Source organism: Babylonia areolata, chromosome 4 (genome assembly GCF_041734735.1).
Source record: "Babylonia areolata isolate BAREFJ2019XMU chromosome 4, ASM4173473v1, whole genome shotgun sequence".
NCBI classification, from domain to species: Eukaryota; Metazoa; Mollusca; class Gastropoda; order Neogastropoda; family Buccinidae; genus Babylonia; species Babylonia areolata.
The window spans coordinates 12,649,604-12,671,687 of NC_134879.1; the positions used below are offsets into that span (position 1 = coordinate 12,649,604).

Consider the following 22,084-nt stretch of genomic DNA (forward strand, 5'->3'; position numbering starts at 1 on the left):
GCACTAAGAGCCAGTGCGATTTTGCCTCCTGTTTCAGAGTCATAGTCCTTCACAAACGATGCCACGGATAAACCATTGATGAGACAGCTCTGACTTTGCTGTTGGCTCAACTGTAAACTTATGTCAGTCGAAGACGACGATACAAAACAGACTAGGAGAATGACAACTTTGTAGACCGGTGTAATGGGAGGAGCTAGGTCCAGTTGTATGTTAGACAGGTGTGATGAGAGGAACTAGGTCCAGCTGTATGTTAGACAGGTGTGATGAGAAGAACTAGGTCCAGGTGTATGTTAGACAGGTGTGATGGGAGGAACTAGGTCCAGGTGTATGTTAGGTGTGATGAGAGGAATTAGGTCCAGCTGTATGTTAGACAGGTGTGATGAGAGGAACTAGGTCCAGCTGTATGTTAGACAGGTGTGATGGGAGGAACTAGGTCCAGCTGTATGTTAGACAGGTGTGATGAGAAGAACTAGGTCCAGCTGTATGTTAGACAGGTGTGATGAGAGGAACTATGTCCAGCTGTATGTTAGACAGGTGTGATGAGAAGAACTAGGTCCAGCTGTATGTTAGACAGGTGTGATGGGAGGAACTAGGTCCAGCTGTATGTTAGACAGGTGTGATGGGAGGAACTAGGTCCAACTGTATGTTAGATCGGTGTGATGGGAGGAACTAGGTCCAGCTGTATGTTAGACAGGTGTGATGAGAGGAACTATGTCCAGCTGTATGTTAGATAGGTGTGTTGGGAGGAACTAGGTCCAGCTGTATGTTAGACAGGTGTGATGAGAGGAACTAGGTCCAGCTGTATGTTAGACAGGTGTGATGGGAGGAACTAGGTCCAGCTGTATGTTAGACAGGTGTGATGAGAAGAACTAGGTCCAGCTGTATGTTAGACAGGTGTGATGAGAAGAACTAGGTCCACCTGTATGTCAGACAGGTGTGATGAGAAGAACTAGGTCCAGCTGTATGTTAGACCAGTGTGATGGGAGGAACTAGGTCCAGATGTATGTTAGACAGGTGTGATGGGAGGAACTAGGTCCAACTGTATGTTAGATCGGTGTGATGGGAGGAACTAGGTCCAGCTGTATGTTAGATAGGTGTGATGAGAGGAACTAGGTCCAGCTGTATGTTAGGTGTGTTGGGAGGAACTACGTCCAGCTGTATGTTAGACAGGTGTGATGAGAGGAACTAGGTCCAACTGTATGTTAGATAGGTGTACTGGGAGGAACTAGGTCCAGCTGTATGTTAGACAGGTGTGATGAGAGGAACTAGGTCCAGCTGTATGTTAGACAGGTGTGATGAGAGGAACTAGGTCCAGCTGTATGTAAGACAGGTGTGATGGGAGGAACTAGGTCCAGCTGTATGTTAGATCGATGTGATGAGAGGAACTAGGTCCAGCTGTATGTTAGACAGGTGTGATGGGAGGAACTAGGTCCAGCTGTATGTTAGACAGGTGTGATGAGAAGAACTAGGTCCAGCTGTATGTTAGACAGGTGTGATGAGAGGAACTACGTCCATCTGTATGTTAGACAGGTGTGAGGAGAAGAACTAGGTCCAGCTGTATGTCAGACAGGTGTGATGGGAGGAACTAGGTCCAGCTGTATGTTAGATCGATGTGATGAGAGGAACTAGGTCCAGCTGTATGTTAGACAGGTGTGATGGGAGGAACTAGGTCCAGCTGTATGTTAGACAGGTGTGATGAGAAGAACTAGGTCCAGCTGTATGTTAGACAGGTGTGATGAGAGGAACTACGTCCATCTGTATGTTAGACAGGTGTGATGAGAAGAACTAGGTCCAGCTGTATGTCAGACAGGTGTGATGAGAGGAACTAGGTCCAGCTGTATGTTAGACAGGTGTGATGAGAGGAACTAGGTCCAGCTGTATGTTAGACAGGTGTGATGAGAGGAACTAGGTCCAGCTGTATGTAAGACAGGTGTGATGGGAGGAACTAGGTCCAGCTGTATGTTAGATCGATGTGATGAGAGGAACTAGGTCCAGCTGTATGTTAGACAGGTGTGATGGGAGGAACTAGGTCCAACTGTATGTTAGATCGGTGTGATGGGAGGAACTAGGTCCAGCTGTATGTTAGACAGGTGTGATGAGAGGAACTAGGTCCAGCTGTATGTTAGATCGTTGTGATGGGAGGAACTAGGTCCAGCTGTATGTTAGACAGGTGTGATGAGAGGAACTAGGTCCAGCTGTATGTTAGGTGTGATGAGAGGAACTAGGTCCAGCTGTATGTTAGACAGGTGTGACGAGAAGAACTAGGTCCATCTGTATGTTAGACAGGTGTGATGAGAGGAACTAGTTCCAGCTGTATGTTAGACAGGTGTGATGAGAAGAACTAGGTCCAGCTGTATGTTAGACAGGTGTGATGGGAGGAACTAGGTCCAGCTGTATGTTAGACAGGTGTGATGGGAGGAACTAGGTCCAACTGTATGTTAGATCGGTGTGATGGGAGGAACTAGGTCCAGCTGTATGTTAGACAGGTGTGATGAGAGGAACTAGGTCCAGCTGTATGTTAGATAGGTGTGTTGGGAGGAACTAGGTCCAGCTGTATGTTAGACAGGTGTGATGAGAGGAACTATGTCCAGCTGTATGTTAGACAGGTGTGATGAGAAGAACTAGGTCCAGCTGTATGTTAGACAGGTGTGATGGGAGGAACTAGGTCCAGCTGTATGTTAGACAGGTGTGATGGGAGGAACTAGGTCCAACTGTATGTTAGATCGGTGTGATGGGAGGAACTAGGTCCAGCTGTATGTTAGACAGGTGTGATGAGAGGAACTAGGTCCAGCTGTATGTTAGATAGGTGTGTTGGGAGGAACTAGGTCCAGCTGTATGTTAGACAGGTGTGATGAGAGGAACTAGGTCCAACTGTATGTTAGATAGGTGTGCTGGGAGGAACTAGGTCCAGCTGTATGTTAGACAGGTGTGATGAGAGGAACTAGGTCCAGCTGTATGTAAGACAGGTGTGATGGGAGGAACTAGGTCCAGCTGTATGTTAGATCGAGGTGATGAGAGGAACTAGGTCCAGGTGTATGTTAGACAGGTGTGATGGGAGGAACTAGGTCCAGCTGTATGTTAGACAGGTGTGATGAGAAGAACTAGGTCCAGCTGTATGTTAGACAGGTGTGATGAGAGGAACTACGTCCATCTGTATGTTAGACAGGTGTGATGAGAAGAACTAGGTCCAGCTGTATGTTAGACAGGTGTGATGGGAGGAACTAGGTCCAGCTGTATGTTAGACCAGTGTGATGGGAGGAACTAGGTCCAGCTGTATGTTAGACCAGTGTGATGGGAGGAACTAGGTCCAGCTGTATGTTAGACAGGTGTGATGGGAGGAACTAGGTCCAGCTGTATGTTAGACAGGTGTGATGAGAAGAACTAGGTCCAGCTGTATGTTAGACAGGTGTGATGAGAGGAACTACGTCCAGCTGTATGTTAGACAGGTGTGATGAGAAGAACTAGGTCCAGCTGTATGTTAGACCAGTGTGATGGGAGGAACTAGGTCCAGCTGTATGTTAGACAGGTGTGATGAGAGGAACTAGGTCCAGCTGTATGTTAGACAGGTGTGATGAGAAGAACTAGGTCCAGCTGTATGTTAGACAGGTGTGATGAGAGGAACTAGGTCCAACTGTATGTTAGATCGGTGTGATGGGAGGAACTAGGTCCAGCTGTATGTTAGACAGGTGTGATGAGAGGAACTAGGTCCAGCTGTATGTTAGATAGGTGTGTTGGGAGGAACTAGGTCCAGCTGTATGTTAGACAGGTGTGATGAGAGGAACTAGGTCCAACTGTATGTTAGATAGGTGTGCTGGGAGGAACTAGGTCCAGCTGTATGTTAGACAGGTGTGATGGGAGGAACTAGGTCCAGCTGTATGTTACACAGGTGTGATGAGAGGAGCTAGGTCCAGCTGTATGTTAGATCGTTGTGACGGGAGGAACTAGGTCCAGCTGTATGTTAGACAGGTGTGATGAGAGGAACTAGGTCCAGCTGTATGTTAGACAGGTGTGATGAGAAGAACTAGGTCCATCTGTATGTTCGATCGTTGTGATGGGAGGAACTAGGTCCAACTGTATGTTAGATAGGTGTGATGGGAGGAACTAGGTCCAACTGTATGTTAGACAGGTGTGATGGGAGGAACTAGGTCCAACTGTATGTTACACAGGTGTGATGAGAGGAGCTAGGTCCAGCTGTATGTTAGATCGTTGTGACGGGAGGAACTAGGTCCAGCTGTATGTTAGACAGGTGTGATGAGAGGAACTAGGTCCAGCTGTATGTTAGACAGGTGTGATGAGAAGAACTAGGTCCATCTGTATGTTAGATCGTTGTGATGGGAGGAACTAGGTCCAGCTGTATGTTAGATAGGTGTGATGGGAGGAACTAGGTCCAGCTGTATGTTAGGTGTGATGAGAGGAACTAGGTCCAACTGTATGTTACACAGGTGTGATGGGAGGAACTAGGTCCAGCTGTATGTTAGGTGTGATGAGAGGAACTAGGTCCAGCTGTATGTTAGACAGGTGTGACGAGAAGAACTAGGTCCATCTGTATGTCAGACAGGTGTGACGAGAAGAACTAGGTCCATCTGTATGTTAGACAGGTGTGATGAGAGGAACTAGGTCCAACTGTATGTTAGATCGGTGTGATGAGAGGAACTAGGTCCAGGTGTGTGTTAGACAGGTGTGATGAGAGGAACTAGGTCCAGCTGTATGTTAGACAGATGTGATTGGAGGAACTAGGTCCAGCTGTATGTTAGACAGGTGTGATGAGAGGAACTAGGTCCGGCTGTATGTTACACAGGTGTGATGAGAGGAACTAGGTCCAGCTGTATGTTAGACAGGTGTGATGGGAGGAACTAGGTCCAGCTGTATGTTAGACAGGTGTGATGAGAGGAACTAGGTCCAGTTGTATGTTAGACAGGTGTGATGAGAGGAACTAGGTCCAGCTGTATGTTAGATCGGTGTGATGGGAGGAACTAGGTCCAGCTGTATGTTAGACAGGTGTGATGAGAGGAACTAGGTCCAGGTGTATGTTAGACAGGTGTGATGAGAGGAACTACGTCCAGCTGTATGTTAGACAGGTGTGACGAGAAGAACTAGGTCCGGCTGTATGTTAGACAGGTGTGATGGGAGGAACTAGGTCCAGCTCTATGTTAGACAGGTGTGATGAGAGGAACTAGGTCCAGCTGTATGTTAGACAGATGTGATTGGAGGAACTAGGTCCAACTCTATGTTAGACAGGTGTGATGAGAGGAACTAGGTCCAGCTGTATGTTAGACAGATGTGATTGGAGGAACTAGGTCCAACTCTATGTTAGACAGGTGTGATGAGAGGAACTAGGTCCAGCTGTATGTTAGGTGTGATGGGAGAAACTAGGTCCAACTGTATGTAAGACAGGTGTGATGGGAGGAACTAGGTCCAGCTGTATGTTAGACAGGTGTGATAGGAGGAACTAGGTCCAGGTGTATGTTAGACAGGTGTGATGGGAGGAACTAGGTCCAGGTGTATGTTAGACAGGTGTGATGAGAGGAACTAGGTCCAGGTGTATGTTAGACAGGTGTGATGAGAGGAATTAGGTCCAGATGTATGTTAGACAGGTGTGATGAGAGGAACTAGGTCCAGGTGTACGTTAGACAGGTGTGATGGGAGGAACTAGGTACAGCTGTATGTTAGACAGGTGTGATGGGAGGAACTAGGTCCAGCTCTATGTTAGACAGGTGTGATGTGAGTAACTAGGTCCAGCTGTATGTTAGACAGGTGTGATGAGAGGAACTAGGTCCAGGTGTATGTTAGACAGGTGTGATGAGAGGAACTAGGTCCAGCTTTGTTAGACAGGTGTGATGAGAGGAACTAGGTCCAGGTGTATGTTAGACAGGTGTGATGAGAGGAACTAGGTCCAGCTGTATGTTAGACAGGTGTGATCGGAGGAACTAGGTCCACCTGTATGTTAGAGAGGTGTGATGAGAGGAACTAGGTCCAGCTGTATGTTAGACAGGTGTGATGGGAGGAACTAGACCCAGGTGTATGTTAGATCGGTGTGATGGGAGGAACTAGGTCCAGGTGTATGTTAGATCGGTGTGATGGGAGGAACTAGGTCCGGGTGTATGTTAGATCGGTGTGATGGGAGGAACTAGGTCCAGGTGTATGTTAGATCGGTGTCATGGGAGGAACTAGGTCCAGGTGTATGTTAGACAGGTGTGATGAGAGGAACTAGGTCCAGCTGTATGTTAGAAAGGTGTGATGAGAGGAACTAGGTCCAGGTGTATGTTAGACAGGTGTGATGGGAGGAACTAGGTACAGCTGTATGTTAGACATGTGTGATGAGAGGAACTAGGTCCAGCTGTATGTTAGACAGGTGTGATGAGAGGAACTAGGTCCAGGTGTATGTTAGACAGGTGTGATGAGAGGAACTAGGTCCAGCTGTATGTTAGACAGGTGTGATGAGAGGAACTAGGTCCAGGTGTATGTTAGACAGGTGTGATGGGAGGAACTAGGTCCAGGTGTATGTTAGACAGGTGTGATGGGAGGAACTAGGTCCAGGTGTATGTTAGACAGATGTGATGAAAGGAATTAGGTCCAGCTGTATGTTAGACAGGTGTGATGAGAGGAATTAGGTCCAGCTGTATGTTAGACAGGTGTGATGAGAGGAACTAGGTCCAGGTGTATGTTAGACAGGTGTGATGAGAGGAACTAGGTCCAGCTGTATGTTGGGGGGACATGGGAGGTGGTGGTGGACTTTGAATTTGGTGTCATATACTGTACCATGTCAAACTGATGCAAACTAGGCCTATTGGTTTGCTCTGCTTGGCCAAATTTCGCGCGGCTAACAGTGAAAAGACGGGCCCACCCGTTCTCAGCCAATCAAACGCCTCTAAAAATCATAAGCGCTTAATCATTCCTTTGGCCAAGGCTCTCCACGCCATCTTGTCAGGTTTACGCTCTGTCTCGTCTTACGCTTTTTTCGGCTATTCAGCGTATCCTTTTGGCCTTATTTTGTTGCATGCGGCTTGTGTTTATTGTATTCTTACATTCTGTGTACTCGATTCGACTCGGCACCCTCGATTCGTTCGATTTTTTCTGCCTCTAAGTCGATCCTGTCTTTCCTTTCTCTGTTGGGGGTCGGATTTTCGCTGGGTGCCTAAGCGCGGGTTCCATGCCTCGTGTGCCATACCACGAAGGCAGGGGATCATGATGCTGGGATTGAGACTCGGTAAGAGACTCTCCCAGGCCCGGAGCTCATGATTCCTCCTGATACGGACCGCGGTGATGCGTCGTTAGACGTTGATCGCGGAGGCGACTTTCGTACCAGTAAAACGGTCATGAAGGGGACCGGGGGGAAAGAGGTACGAGCGTCGCCTCCCGAGGTGTCCCAGCGCGAGGCAGGGAGAAGGGTGAATGGCAAGTCATCTCCGTGCTGTGGGGACTCGCAGCTAGGCGCGGACTCCCAAGGGGAGGCCGCGCCCGGCCATTACCCGGGTCCCCACTCGGAGACGGCCCTCACGTGCCCCATTGTTGTTCCCCCTCCTCCCTTCTCTGTCGACCCCCCTCCCCCACCTCCTTTTGGGGGGGGAGAAAAATTTGGTTCCGGGTGGGGATCTCTACTTTGCCCACCCCGGGCCAAGCCACCCCAGTTTCCCCACGGGAGGGGATTCGGGGCGCGTGGCAACCTGCTCTGCAGGTCTTCCCGCTATCCGGCCGGTCTCCCCTGCTGGGGGAGGCCCGTGCGTGTCAGGCGGTTCCGGGCAGTCAGCCCGCTCGTCTTCGGGCGGGACTGACACCCAAGTCGGACCTGACCTCCCTCCGACTTGGCCAGGTTGTTCCCTTCATGGAGGTCAACGCACCAGTGACCCTTGGGGTTCGGGTCACAGTATGGCTGGTGCCCACGGGTGGTTACCCCCATTCTACCCGTACTGGGGCGCACCTAGGGTGCACACTGGGTTGCCGGGAGCACCAAGGGCCAGCCCCTTGTCCGCTCCCCACCGGACCCAACCCAGCACATCTCACAGGGTGACACACACAGCCCCGACAAGTGGGATCGACTTCTTGTCGGTCAGGTCGAGCTCCTCGACCAATATTGCTACTCTGTCCACAAATCGGGCCTCTGTCAACCCACAGGTGACCTCCACGGTCACAACGGCCTCCTTGTCAGGACCGACGGCTGCTCAGGGGCCCTACTCGGCCCGGCAGAGCCGGCAGTCCCCACCTGCCCAGCCCTCGGTCCTACAGTGAGATGAGTGAGTGTTTGTCCCCACACAGCACTCGTGGGTCACTCTTGCATCCAGGGACGCCCTCTCTGAAAAGGTGTGGCACCCACCATCCCAAGCATGGTTGGACCTACGGTCCACACGCTCCCCACCCACTTCAGGTGTCAAGGACATAACAGTGGCGGCCATGGTCCCGGCTCGGGATCGTCCCAGCTCATCCCGCTGGGCTGACCACAGCTCACAGGATGCCCCAGTGGGTACATCCACTTGGGATGGCACCCAGCAGGGGATGGACTGCGAACAAGAGTGGGAGCCCCTGTCTTCGGATGAGGACGAACAAGCAGAAGAGCACTCTTCGCCCACATCCCAGGGGGGACAGATTGAGCCCGTGCCTCCCTAGGGACCAGCCTGAACCAAACTCGGACTTTGCCGAGCTCGAACTGACCCTCCCCAATAGGGTCACGTATGCCGAATCAGTCCCTCAGGCTACTTTGTTACCCTTGACCCTCCTTACGCCATGTGACTCTAACTCCAGAACCACAAGGCAACTCAGAGTGCCAGAAATGGTGCAGGTATGGCTTAATAAGCCAGCCCGCACTGTCAGGGGTGCTGCTTCCATCCCTCCTCCAGGCAGGGAGTCCCTCTCTGCCCCGGGCGCCTTTTCCCCGGGAAAGTTTCTTAAAGATTCCTCCAAGGGAGGGGTGTGGTCCTGGTACACACAGGACCACCCTGCCTACAGTGGAGCAGAGCCCTCCGCACAGGACAGGATGTTGGTCTCACAGCGCACCACCTTCCCCACTTCAGCTAACCTATCCTTTAAAACGTTAGCAGAGTGGGACAAATTGGCCCGCCGCTGCCCCCTCGAGGTTTCCATGACGTACACCTTCGACACGTTCCTTCACAGGGCCAATGAGCTGTGGGAACAGTGTCCAGTTAATCAGGACAAGGGGTCTCCTTCCTCTGTCCCGCCGGGCCTCTTCACCGACCAGAGGTTACACGCTTTTGGCAATAGGGTAGCATCTGGTCTCACGGCAGCTGCAGACACAGCTACCAGCCTTCACTTCAATACTGTGCTAGCGCGGCGGGATGCCATTTTCAGCCTCTCTAACATTCCTGTGGAGGAGAGGGCTGCCCTGCGGTCCATCCCAGCACAGCAGCACTCCCTCTTCGGCCAGTTCCTGCCCCATTTTGTCAGCCACAGGGCAGAGACAAACAGGGAGGTGGCCTCATATTTGGCCCACACCTCTCATGGGCTCCAGGGTTCTATGCCATTGAAGAGACCGGCCACCAGGGCCCCTCCATATACCACGCCGCCTGTCAAGGCAGCGTGTGCTGAATCAGTGGCAGAGGAATAAACCACGTCATGTCCGTCCAAGCCGACCGGCCATGCCCAAGGCCAGAAGGCAGCACCCCCAATGACTGGGCCCCGATTCAGCACCGCCAGTCGTTCAGCCCCTCCAAGTAGGAAACTTGTCCCGGCATGCACATCAGTGGTGTGCTCTGGGACTCAACGACGGGATTATGTCGGTGCTAGAGTCGGGGTACATGCTGTCTTGGGTGGAGGACCTCCCCCCTCTAAGATCCACTCCTCCTCCTTAGGTGCCCAGCTCGACGGAGCAGGAGAGCGTCCTAGAAAAAGAGATATCGCACCCACTCCTCATGGGGCTATATCTCAACTCTCGGACCCGGGCCCCGGTTTTTACGGCTGGTTGTTGGTGATTCCAAAGGTCTCGGGAGGGTGGAGACCAGTTTTGGACTTGTCCCCCCTCAACAAATTCCTTCCCAAAATCAAATTCAAGATGGACACACAGGCACAGATTCGGGAGACCATCCAACAAGGTGATTGGCCTACCTCTATCGATCTGGAAGATGCTTATTTTCATATACTCATCCATTCGGCATCCCGTCGGTACCTGAGGTTCGTGTGGAGGGACAAGGGGTTCCAGTTCCCGGCCCTCCCATTTGGTCTGTCCCTTGCCCCTTTCCTGTCTACCAAGGTGGTGCGGGAATTGGTGTCCATCGTCCGCTCGGAATCCATTTGTCTCTGTGTGTACCTGGACGACTGGCTTATCTGGCCCAGTCGCAGGCCCTGTGCCTGAGTCATACGGCCAGACTTCTAGACCTTTGCTCCCAACTGGGCTTCCTCATGGACCAGCAGATATGCGATCTGTCCCCACGTCAGTCCTTCGACTTCTTATGGATGAGATTCGACACGCGGTCTATGATAGTCTCTCTGGCGCCAGATCACTGGGACCGTCTGGCAGGCCTCCTCAGCCACTGGCGCCACTCCTCCCAAGATACAGCGCAGACACTTTCTTCACTCTTGGGCATGATGGAGTCCACGGCACCTCTCATTCCCCTGGACAGGGTTCTCAAGCGCCCTCTCCAGAGGGCACTGAGGTTACGCCGGTCCCAGAGCACTCAGCCATGGGATACCCAGATATGTCTGGGCGAGTGGTTCCTCGAGGTGACATCAGAGTGGTTAATCACCCCCCTTCGGACACAGGGGGTGCCCTTAGCCCCACCTACTCTTCAGGTGGCACTCTTCACAGACGCCTCCTCCCTGGGCTGGGGAGCCCACATGGACTCACTCTATGCAGTAGGGACTTGGTCCCCGGAGGAGCGCCTATGCCACATCAATGTTCTGGAACTGGAGGCAGTTCGCAGGACTCTCCTGCACTTCATGGGGGAGGCCACTGGCAAGACCATCCGCTTGTTCACGGACAAGACGACGGTCGCATGTTATGTGAACAAATGGGGGGAGCGCACTCGGCAGACCTCTCCATGCGGACCGAGGCTCTCCTCCGTTGGTGCCACAGCAAGGGCATTGCACTTTCAGCGAGACACTGAGCAGGAAAAACCAACTTCTTGGCAGATGCTCTTAGCAGGTCCAAGAGTGTCATACGCACAGAGTGCACCCTGGACAAGGACAGCCTTCAGGGGGTGTGGGAACAGTGGTTTCGGCCGATAGTGGACCTTGTTCGACAAGAGACTTCCCACTTCCGTCTCTTCGGTTGCCGACCCAGAAGCGTGGGCACTGGATGCTCTCTCTCTAGATTGGAGCAGTCTGATTGCCTCCGCGTTTCCTCCCTTTCCAATTCTGTCCAAGGTGATACGGAAAGATAGATTGGAACACCCGCAGCTGATCCTCATTGCGCCGAAATGGCCAGCCCAGACCTGGTTTCCGGACCTTCAGTCCCTGACACATGTTCCCACCCCTGGAACTTGAAACCAAATCTCATCTGCTGAGGCAGCCTCGCTCGGGCACTCCGCATTCCAATCCTCAACTGCTCCACCAGCACGCATGGCTGCTGTGCGGTCGGAACTGTCAGCATCACCATTGAAGTCCTCGACCCCTCTGTCGGCCTCTGTGTCGGCTGCGCTGACCCAGGGGTGTGCCTCCTCTGACCTCCTCTCCATAGTCACCAGAGCAAGGAGGCAGGGAACGGAGACTTTGTATGACTTTCGCTGGAAGAAATGGTTGCGGTGGTGTACAGCTCAGGGCATTACCCCTACGAACCTTACGAGCATGCAGCTGGCCAACTTTCTGGCTCTCTGCTCCTCGGTTCTCATCCTGTCTGCTAGTTCTGTGCGAGGGTACAGGTCTGCCTTCTGTACCACAATGCAAACAGCTAGGTGGTTCCGCCTTTGAAGCGGATTGCCTGCTCAGAGAGGTGGCTAGGGGTGCCCCTCTGAAGGAAGCTAGAGACCCCAGAAGAGTGCCCCTCTGGGACTGGTTCCTGGTGCTGGATTTCATTCGAAAACAGCCCTTCCTACCATTGGGGACTATTCCTTTTGACATCCTCACCCTCAAGACCACTTTCCTTCTGTGGCTGGCCACAGGCAGTCGTAGAAGTGAGCTGCATGGGCTTAGTGGAATGCCACAAGATCTGGCCTTCCACAGAGATGGTTCCATCACTATTCGTTTCCTTCCAGAGTTTCTGGCTAAGAACCAAGACCCTGAGGTTCCTTCCCCCTCTCTGAGGGTCAGACCTTTGTCTGATATTCTTGCCCAAGATGATGAGGATAGGCACCTGCCCTGTTCGGTGTCTCAAATATTATTGGGATAGGTCTCGCCATAGGCGTTCTTCTCAGAGGTGTCTGCTCATCTCCCTCAATGAGAATTACAAGAAAGACATCGCTGCAGGCACCATTTCCCGCCAGGTTTCCCAAGTCATTCGTAGAGCCTACTCTCATGCACACAGGGATATCAGCTGTCTTCATCCCAGAGCACACGAAGTGCGGGCCATAGCTACTTCGGCTGCTTTCCAGCACTCAGTGCCAACGCAGCATGTCTTGGAGGCAGCCTTCTGGCGGTCTGAGAATCCCTTCATCAACTTCTACCTCAGGAATTTCCGTATGACCAGGGCTGACGGTTCCAAGGGGATTTCCTTTGTCGCGGCTAACACTGCCGTCTCAGTTACAAGGGCTCCCCATATGAACCAGTAGGCGTTGCCCTCCTCCATTTGCTTTAAATTCTGCATCAGTTTGACATGGTACAGTATATGACACCAAAAAGGAGGAGTTTGTATTATACTCCATGTTTGGTGTTACATATACTTACCATGTCAAACTCGAATGCCCGCCCGTCCGTCCCCGCGTCTCCGCCGTGGTTCTCATGGGGCATTTTTGTTCATGGCCACGGAATGATTAAGCGCTTATAGTTTTTAGAGGCGTTTGATTGGCTGAGAGCGGGTGGGCCCGTCTTTTCACTGTTAGCCGTGCGAAATTTGGCCAAGCAGAGCAAACCAATAGGCCTAGTTTGCATCAGTTTGACATGGTAAGTATATGTAACACCAAACATGGAGTATAATACAAACTCCTCCTATTAATAACAAGAGCAGCCCACCTGAACCTGATTTTTTTTTAAATCAGGAAATAATGTGATATTGTGTTGTAATGTGTGTGTGTGTGTGCGTGTGTGTGTGTGTGTGTGTGTGTGTGCGTGTGTGTGTGTGTGTGTGTGTGTGTGTGCGTGTGTGTGTTGCTGATGTTGTTGCTGTTGTTCCAGCTGATCGGAGTGATTTGGCATCCTCACCTCATGGGACCACTTCAAGTGGAGGAGGTTCGTAGTAGTAGTAGTAGTAGTAGTAGTAACAGCAGTAGTAGTAAGCCTGCAGGCTCTTGGCCGAAGCTTATACATCGTCCTTTGTCAGTTTTCTCTTTGATACGGTTTGCATAAGATGCGCATTCTAATCTGAATTTCAGTATTGATGGATCTCCAAATTTGAAAAACAAAACAAAACAAAAAAAAACAAAACCCTACGGTTTTTGGTGCCCATGAAAAAAAAATTTTCAATCACTTAAACGTAATAATTTGTTGCGCTTTTAAAGTCTGGTGGCAGGGAATTCCAAAGGCTAGCCACTTTGTTGGTTAACGCCCCTCCACCGTAATCCCCACCCACCTTCCCGTGAGGACGCCTGGAAATGTTTCTGTTATACGTATAAATTGCATCCCCACTGTCTGAATATTCCGAGCAAGAAACTTCCTTCTCTCTCTCTCTCTCTCTCTCTCTCTCTCTCTCTCTCTCTCTCTCTCTCTCAGGGTGTCATAGAAATAATCAGATTGCTTAGAAAGTTAAATTGCATTGATTTTTGTATATTTTGGAAATTATTTGATACGCAGATTGAGCCTATGCTGACTTACGGGGCATAAGTTTGGGGGTCTTAACAACAATAAGCATATAGAGAAAGTACACACATTTGCTATTAAGCGTTTCCTTGGTGTTCCACTTCATTCATCAAATAAGATTCTATACGGGGAGACAGGCAGATACCCACTTCATTTAAGAACATTTGTAAAATGTATTAAATACTGGATTAAGGTAACACGTTTACCAGTATCAAGGCTATGTAGACAAGCCTATGAAGTGATGTTGATACAAGAGGAAGCAGGGAAGCAAAACTGGGCATACTTTGTTAAGAAGGCATTAATAGAAAATGGATTTGGAATTGTGTGGTTGTGCCAGGGCGTAGGGTATGAAAATGGATTTATTTCTGAACTTAAAGATAGACTGATTGCATCATACAAACAAAACTGGCATGCACAAATGGAATGCAAAGAAAAATATACTTGGTTCTTTTCATTTAAAAGTATATTCCAAACAGAAAAATGTATTATGATAATATCAAACAGGTGGCACAGAACAAACCTAGCCAAATTTAGACTTAGAACACTTGGCTTTAATGCCAATAAAAGATGGTTTGAAACTGGCACAGTAACACAATCTCCCTGTCCAATATGTAACTCAGCTATTGATGATGAAAACCATTTTGTCTTTCAGTGCAAATTTTATGATTTTATTCGTGAAAAATGTATTCTTTTTGAAAAGGATGTAGTAAAAAGAGAAGATATGACAATGCTGCTCAGATCAAATGATGAAGACATCATAAAATCATTTGCTAAATATATTTCAGAAGCATGGGATTTTCGAAAGAAAATGATAAACAGAAGCTTAGATGTACAAATATGAGTAAAGCAAAATTCGTTTATTCATTTATGGGGAAAAAAAATATTATAGGACATATTATTTGATGATAATTTGATACACATGATTGTGTGCATGTGTATGCAAAACTATTTATTCATTTTGGATGGTCGAGCTGACCGAAGTGATCAGTTGATTTATGTTTGTCCCATTTTCGGTATATACATTATTTGTGTGCGTGATGAGAATGTTGATTTATATTATGTTTCTTTGTTTGATCTTATGTTTCCTGTTATGTATTGTTCCCCCCTGTCACAAAGACTGTACAGTCAATGACAGTAAAACATCAAAGCGTCTCTCTCTCTGTCTCTCTCTCTCTCTCTCTCTCTCTTTTTTTTTTTTTTTTTTTTTTTTTTTTTTTTTTTTTGTCGCCTATATGTTTCGTTCCCAGAAAGCTTTGATTACTTTTTCGTTTTCTTCTGGACTTAATAATTGGGCATTCTTATACTGCTAACTTCTTTTTGCGTGTGTGGGTGTGTGTGAGAGAGAGAGAGAAGGAGAGAGAGAGAGCCCGCCATCATTATTTGATTTTATCTGGTTTATTATTTTCAGTCATTGTTTTGTGGGGTTTTTTTTCAGGAACTCGTCGAACCAATCTACGCCGCTCTCAGCAGATTCTACACTTTGATCAATAACTTCCCTTATATGGTCAGTTTTGCATGTACTCAGGCGACGATACATACACGCACGCGCACCCCCCCCCCCCCCACCCCCCCCACTCACTGCCCCACCTCCCGACACACACACACACACACACACACATTCGCTAATCCACTCACATATGCAGGCATGCATGTTCATGGAAACATTATAAATACGCATTGTTATCTTTAAAAACTGACAAAATGTTGATTTTGTGTATTCATTCAGCTGTGGTACATGTATTACAGCATGTGTGTGTGTGTGCATGTGTTTGTGTGTGTGCGCACGCGTTAATATTCTCTATAATTTGAACATATTTTCAACGTACACATGCGTGAGTGGCTGCAAATGTGTGTGTGTGTGTGTGTGTGTTTCACTTTAACGTCTATTTGATAACGATATTTTAGCTGCCGTGTGTGTGTGTGTGTGTGTGTGTATGTGAGAGAGAGAGAGAGAGATACTTTTGGTGGTGCTCTTGGTGCAGATGCTTTGGTGTACACGGCATGGTATTAATTATCACTCAAACCCATAAGTTTAAGAGACACACACGCAGACATCGATCTTTTGACGCAACTTACCTTCCATAACAATACGAACATTATGTGCCATTGTTCGATGCAGACAGTTGTGTCTATTTCTCTGTGTTCTCTCTAGTTTCTAACTTCTGTCGAGCACTGTTGTGCATGCTGTGTGTGTGCGTTGGTTTGTTTGGGGATGGGGCATGGGGAGGGGCGGGGGGGCGTATGTTCGCGTTTGTGTGTGTGTGTGGATGTGCGTGCGTGTATGTGTGTGAGAGAGAATATGTATGTGTGTGTGTGTGTCGTGCGCACGCTCGTGTGCGGGTACCGTCAGTGTCGATACCTGCGAACTTTTCGTAATGTGTGTGTTAGGTACTGATGTTGTGTATGTCATAGGCGTGATCCTGGGTAGAGGCTTAAGATCTCACAGGTTCGAACCAGCCTTTGTTTCCATGTGTTAACCCTTTGTCTTGCTGTGCTGTGCAGTACCGACACAGGATGAAGACTGGCGAGATGGTGGTTGTCAACAACAGACGGGTGTTACATGGCCGAACGGCTTTCGATAGTCAAGACGGACACAGATTCATTGAGGTAAGTGGGCCCCCTCTGTGTGTGTGTGTGTGTGTGTGTGTGTGTGTGTGTGTGTGTGTGTGTGTTATTGTGGTCCGTTTTGTGTCGTTGTGGTTAGGATGGATGTGCGTTGCTCTCTCTATGTGTCTCTGTCCCTCTCTGTCTCTCTGTCTGTGTATTTGTTTCTGTCTCTGTCTGTCTGTCTGTTTCGAGGGGAGGGGGGGAGGGATGTTTTGTGTCGTAATGTTTAGGATGGCTGTGCGTGCTCTGTATGTGTGTGTGTGTGTGTGTGTGTGTGCGTGCGTGCGTGCGTGTGTGTATGTGCGTGTGTGTGTGTGCGTGTATGTGTGGGTGTGTGCGTGTGCGTGGAAAAGTGTGTGTGTGTGTGTGTTTCTCTTTTTTATGGCTTTGTGAGTGAGTGTATGTGTGTGAGTTAGATGTTGCATGTGTGGAGGGGTGAGCTTGTATTAGTACGTGCGTGCCTTGACAATAAGTGGATGGGTGGAAGCATTCGGCCATGTATGTATATGCTTGTGCATACAGCCTGCAACACATTGTTTGTGTGAATGTGTGGGTGAGTGGGATGGATGGTTAGATTCCCGCTTATAACAAAAAGAAGGCCGACAGACATTTCAACTCGAGCTGGTCTAGAGATGGGAAACATGTGCATAACGGGTCTCTTTTCTTTTTTCTTCTTTTTTTTTTTTATTGAACTTCATGTCAAATATTTTGTTTTCCAAATCTGCATTTTTTTCTCCTCACCCATTTATCTATTGGGAGTAAAAAAAAAAAAAAAAAAGTGTACGCGTAATTTCTTTTATCCTCTGAGTAATACATAGAGACAGGGGATTATATGACGGACTAAATGAGGAACAGCCAGGGACATTGAGAGGAGTGTAGCAAGTTGCCACAGTTGTCACGATTCGTTTATTTATAGTCTGTTCGTCTAAGATGATGATATTAGACTGAAAATAAATGATATTATTATTATTATTTGGATTATTATCATTCCTATCATAATGATGATTGTCGGTATTAATTAGAAATCGACATTTCTGTATATTCGATTGAAAAGGGGGCTGGTTGAGGTGGGGGGGGGAGGGAGGGCAAGGGGGAGGGGACTAAGAAAGGAAGAGAGAAAGACAAGACAGACAGACAGAGACAACAGAATGTGGAAAAGATAGAGTACAAAATCTAAAATGGAGAGGGTGAGTGTCAGTGATTGGAGAAAGAAAAAACATAATATTGGAAGGGTGTGTGTGAGAGGCGGGACGGGGAAGCGGGATTAGGACCAAAAACAAAAGTCACGATTATATATATATGTATATATATATATATATATATATATATATATATATATATATATATATATATATAGATATATATGATAGTCGTGTCCGACTATGAATATCAGAACAGCAGAGGAGGCAACTGCTGTCCCGACTATCTGGGCAAGAATTTGGTTGTAGTGGAGAGTGTCTTGCCCAAGTTACATCCCCACTCTCGGCCAAAATGGTTTTAGGACGGTCGGTGTTGGGGATGGTTCCCAAAGGCCAACTAGCATCCAAGGCTGCAGCACTAAAAGCCAGTGCAATCTTGCCTCCTAGTTTGAGAGTCAGAGCTCTTCACGAAAGACGAAGCTGTAAATGATTTCCCATTGCAATGGAGAAACCGTTGATAATACGGCCCAACTGTAAACTCGTGTCAGTCTGTGATATAAGCCGAGTGTTGTCACAGAATAAAGTCAGTCTGTCTCTCAACATGAAAACAAAGACAAGAAACACACAGAACTGACACCAGTGGGTTTCTGTGACAGGGGTGCTACGTGGAAATCTCAGAGTTCAAGAGCTGTGTAAACATGCTGTCCACCCTGGAAGGGGACGGCCGTCCTCCCATCAGAGTGGGCGACAATGACCTGCAGTGACCGCTGTCGGCACACTTCAACCGTCACTTCCGCCAACACCACCACCATGAACAACAGCAGCAACAACACCAACGCCAATAGCAACAGCAGCAACAACACCAACGCCAATAGCAACAGCAGCAACAACACCAAAGCCAACAGCAGCCAACAACAACACCAACACCAACAGCAGCAAGCAATAACACCAACAGCAACAGCAGCAACAACACCAACACCAACAGCAGCAAACAATAACACCAACAGCAACAGCAGCAACAACACCAACACCAACAGCAGCAAACAACACCAACAGCAACAGCAGCAACAACACCAAAGCCAACAGCAGCAAACAATAACACCAACAGCAACAGCAGCAACAACACCAACAGCAGCAAACAACACCAACAGCAACAGCAGCAACAACACCAACACCAACAGCAGCAAACAACACCAACAGCAACAGCAGCAACAGCACCAAAGCCAACAGCAGCAAACAACAACACCAACACCAACAGCAGCAAACAATAACACCAACAGCAACAGCAGCAACAATACCAACGCCAACAGCAGCAAGCAATAACACCACCAACAACAACAGCAACACCACCACCAACTACAACAACAGCAACAACACCAATACCAATGACAGCAACAACAACACCAACTCCAACAACAACAGCAACAACACCAACTCCAACAACAGCAGCAACAACAACAGCACCAACTCCAACAACAGCAGCAGCAACACCAACAGCAGCAACACCACCACCAGTTCCAACAACAGCAGCAGCAACACCAACACCAACAACACAGCAACTGCTTTTTGCAGTCGACTTACTTCCTCGTCCCTTGCCACAGTGGAGGTGATTGACCACCACCAGTGACCACAACCACATACCCCACCTGTCCCTCCACCCGTTGTCCCGGCCCACTGCTTTCACACCCTCACACACACACACACGCGCGCGCGCGCGTTTTGAACAGACGTCTTGCAACATTTATTACTCGGTTTGGGCAGTTAATATGCTTATATTTCAGTTATCGTCAGAATTGTGGTATTCTTTGTCAACATTCACCTCTTCAGTATAAGAGCCTTCCGCTCGCAATATTTTGATGATGGTAGTTGGGGTGAAACGCTGTTAACGTCGTCTCTTTCGCCGTTTGTATGGAGAGAGTTAAAATTACATTTGTTCCAATGATTCTGTGTATTATGTGAAGTTGCAACCATTTCAATTTTATTTCTTCTATTTTATGAATTTTAATTGTGATAACTTTAGCGGTGGTGGGCATTAATTTTTATTTAAGAGATATAAAGAATTAACACATCCTTGCTCACAAGTGCCAAGTTGTAACAAAGTACACTTGGTGGTAAAGGGCTGTGATTTAGGGATGGATTTAATTTGGATAAAAGAATTTAAACATTAAAAGGAATAATTTTGGATCTATTTTGTGATGGATCTTTATCCTGTCGGCGACGCCACTTTTGTAGCCGAGTGTAGCCGTGCACCCGAGTGGTTTATTAAAGAAGGGTACGGTACAAACGGATTAACTAATAATTTACTGAATTAAATGATAGACGAGAATCCCCGCGCATAGACCAGGAACATATAGAGGCCAGTCACAAAAGGATTTATCTATTGTTTTATTGACAATAGTTGTGAGAAAATAAGAATAAATGAAAGGAGAAGATAAAACAAGGATGAGGAGAAGAGGAAAAGTAAGAGAAGGAGAATAAGAGATAAAAACAGTGCAAGTGATACGTAGCGAGATGTCAGCACACACACTGCTTGCGACACAGCAAGAGAGAGAGCGGCTCTGGTCAGATGACTGACCAGGCAGAAAGTGACCACTGATCACCCACTCTGTCTCTTCATGCAAGTTAAGCGGACTGCACTGATGGTCAGGTCAGGGGCATAGCCCTTGCTGCTGGTACCATGTAACCCTGTACTACCTGCCGCATGTCAAGTCTCTCAACGACGGACCAGGCGGAGGAGGAAACCTTTCCCAACGGCTGTGAAGGCGGAAGAGGATGACCAAAGGGCAGGGGGAGCTGTTATCCTTGGCTGGAAGTCCTTCTAGGAGACGGAGCTCCAAAGAAAAAAATTTGCACCTGCCGAGGCCGTCCTACACGTGGCAGTAACTGCATCTGTGGGATTGTGAGCGTCGGTAGGCAAGAGAGTGGGGAAGGGACTGCACAACTCCTCCTCACTAAAAAAAAAAAAAATTCACCTGTGCTGGTCAGGCAACCAGGTTAATTAATTAATGTCGGAACGACGAGTTAGCCCTTAAAACACCCAGCTTTCCCAAGCCCTGCGGCGATGGAGAAGTGGTAACGGGGACAGGCAGAGGATGCTGCTGGCAGTTCCTAGTCACGACTCTGCACGCAGGCGGCTGTGGAGAGATGGTCGTCCGCCGTAGACTGGGGCAGATGCGGCGCCCGTATCCTCTCGCTCTCTCTTTCTCCCCTCTCGCCTCTTTCTCCCTTTTGTCACACCTTACTTACCAAATTTATAGCTGGATGACTTAAATATAAAAAGAAGCATTTACCGGAGTTATTTTTGTAGATTTCCCAAAAGCCTTTGACGCCACAAACCATAACCTGTCATTAAAAGATAGCAATTTATAACTTATTTCCTGAAGCAGCTGAACTGATTTAATTTTTTTTCTTTCCGTCAGACAACAAACAGTATCTTTAAACATATATGCATTAAATTTTCATCACAACGAAACTGGCTTTCCAAAAGGTTCAGCACTGTTTTCACTATACATCAACCAACTGCTGTTATCTCCAAAAATACAGTGTGACATATACAAGTAATGCTGATACTCAACGGGTACATCTTACCATGCAAGAAAATATGAATCTTCGTGTAACCCATATGGCTCTTCATCCCCTTCAAACTAGATTTATAATGATTACTACGAGACAAAAACGACAACACATTTCCTAGAATTTACCAGTCATCTATATTGCTAACGAAAAAAACAAACAACAGAAGACATTATCAATTATAAATTCTTGGGAATGATAATCGATAACAATCTATCTCGGTTCGAAACACCTAGAAATTTTGTCCAAAAATCTTCTCATATAACTTGTGTATGTTTGTATTTGTATGTTTTTTGTTTCTTCCCCAGAGGGCTGGATGTATATATATATATAGAGAGAGAGAGGGAGAGAGAGAAAGAGAGGATAAGAAAAATAGAAAAGTGATAATACTTATTCCATAACCCCTAGAAATAAATTCGTTTCGTTTTTCTCTCCCTCTTTCCCAATATATCGACTGCCCTGGCATACTTTACAGCGATATTGCAACCACATTATCACTGCCACACTCAGTTTGTCCAAAAGTGGTAATGTACGGGGGGGGAAAAAAAAGGTTATCACGCACAGACCTTTTTATTATTTTTTTTTTTCGCTGTCTCATCATTTGATAATTCTCCCACACCGCTCATGCCGAATCCCCCATATACATTCACATCCGGGTTCGTTTGTCGCCGTCCCAGCGTCGGTAGTTCACATGGAACCATCGGTGTGAGGTCGCCAGGAGGCCGCACACCAGAGGAGACCCTGCGCTGCTGCCGAGCCACTTAGGTGGTGCTCAGCAGTGCCTTCTCTGGTTTAACACACCCAGGACACCACCTACCACCCACTTGCTTGTCGTTTCTGTATCATCGAACTTCCAAGCAATATGTTAAATGCTGATGAAGTTACTCGTTTAAATACGACTTATTTTGCACATTCGTCTTAAAAAAGTACAA

The 22,084-nt window shown here is 47.9% G+C and overlaps 1 protein-coding gene across 3 annotated transcripts in view; it reads left to right on the forward strand.

Moving 5' to 3' along the window:
* The window catches only part of LOC143280867 (2-(trimethylamino)ethylphosphonate dioxygenase-like), a 50,330-nt gene extending 28,642 nt beyond the window's left edge, over positions 1-21,688 (forward strand). For all 3 annotated transcript variants that reach the window (XM_076585598.1, XM_076585596.1, XM_076585595.1), the window contains exons 13-16: positions 13,213-13,266; positions 15,269-15,337; positions 16,336-16,440; positions 18,236-21,688. In XM_076585598.1, coding sequence (XP_076441713.1) covers positions 13,213-13,266; positions 15,269-15,337; positions 16,336-16,440; positions 18,236-18,343 — 336 coding nt within the window. In that variant the 3' untranslated portion in view covers positions 18,344-21,688. The remainder of the gene's footprint in view (positions 1-13,212; positions 13,267-15,268; positions 15,338-16,335; positions 16,441-18,235) is intronic.
* The last annotated feature ends 396 nt before the right edge of the window (positions 21,689-22,084 follow it).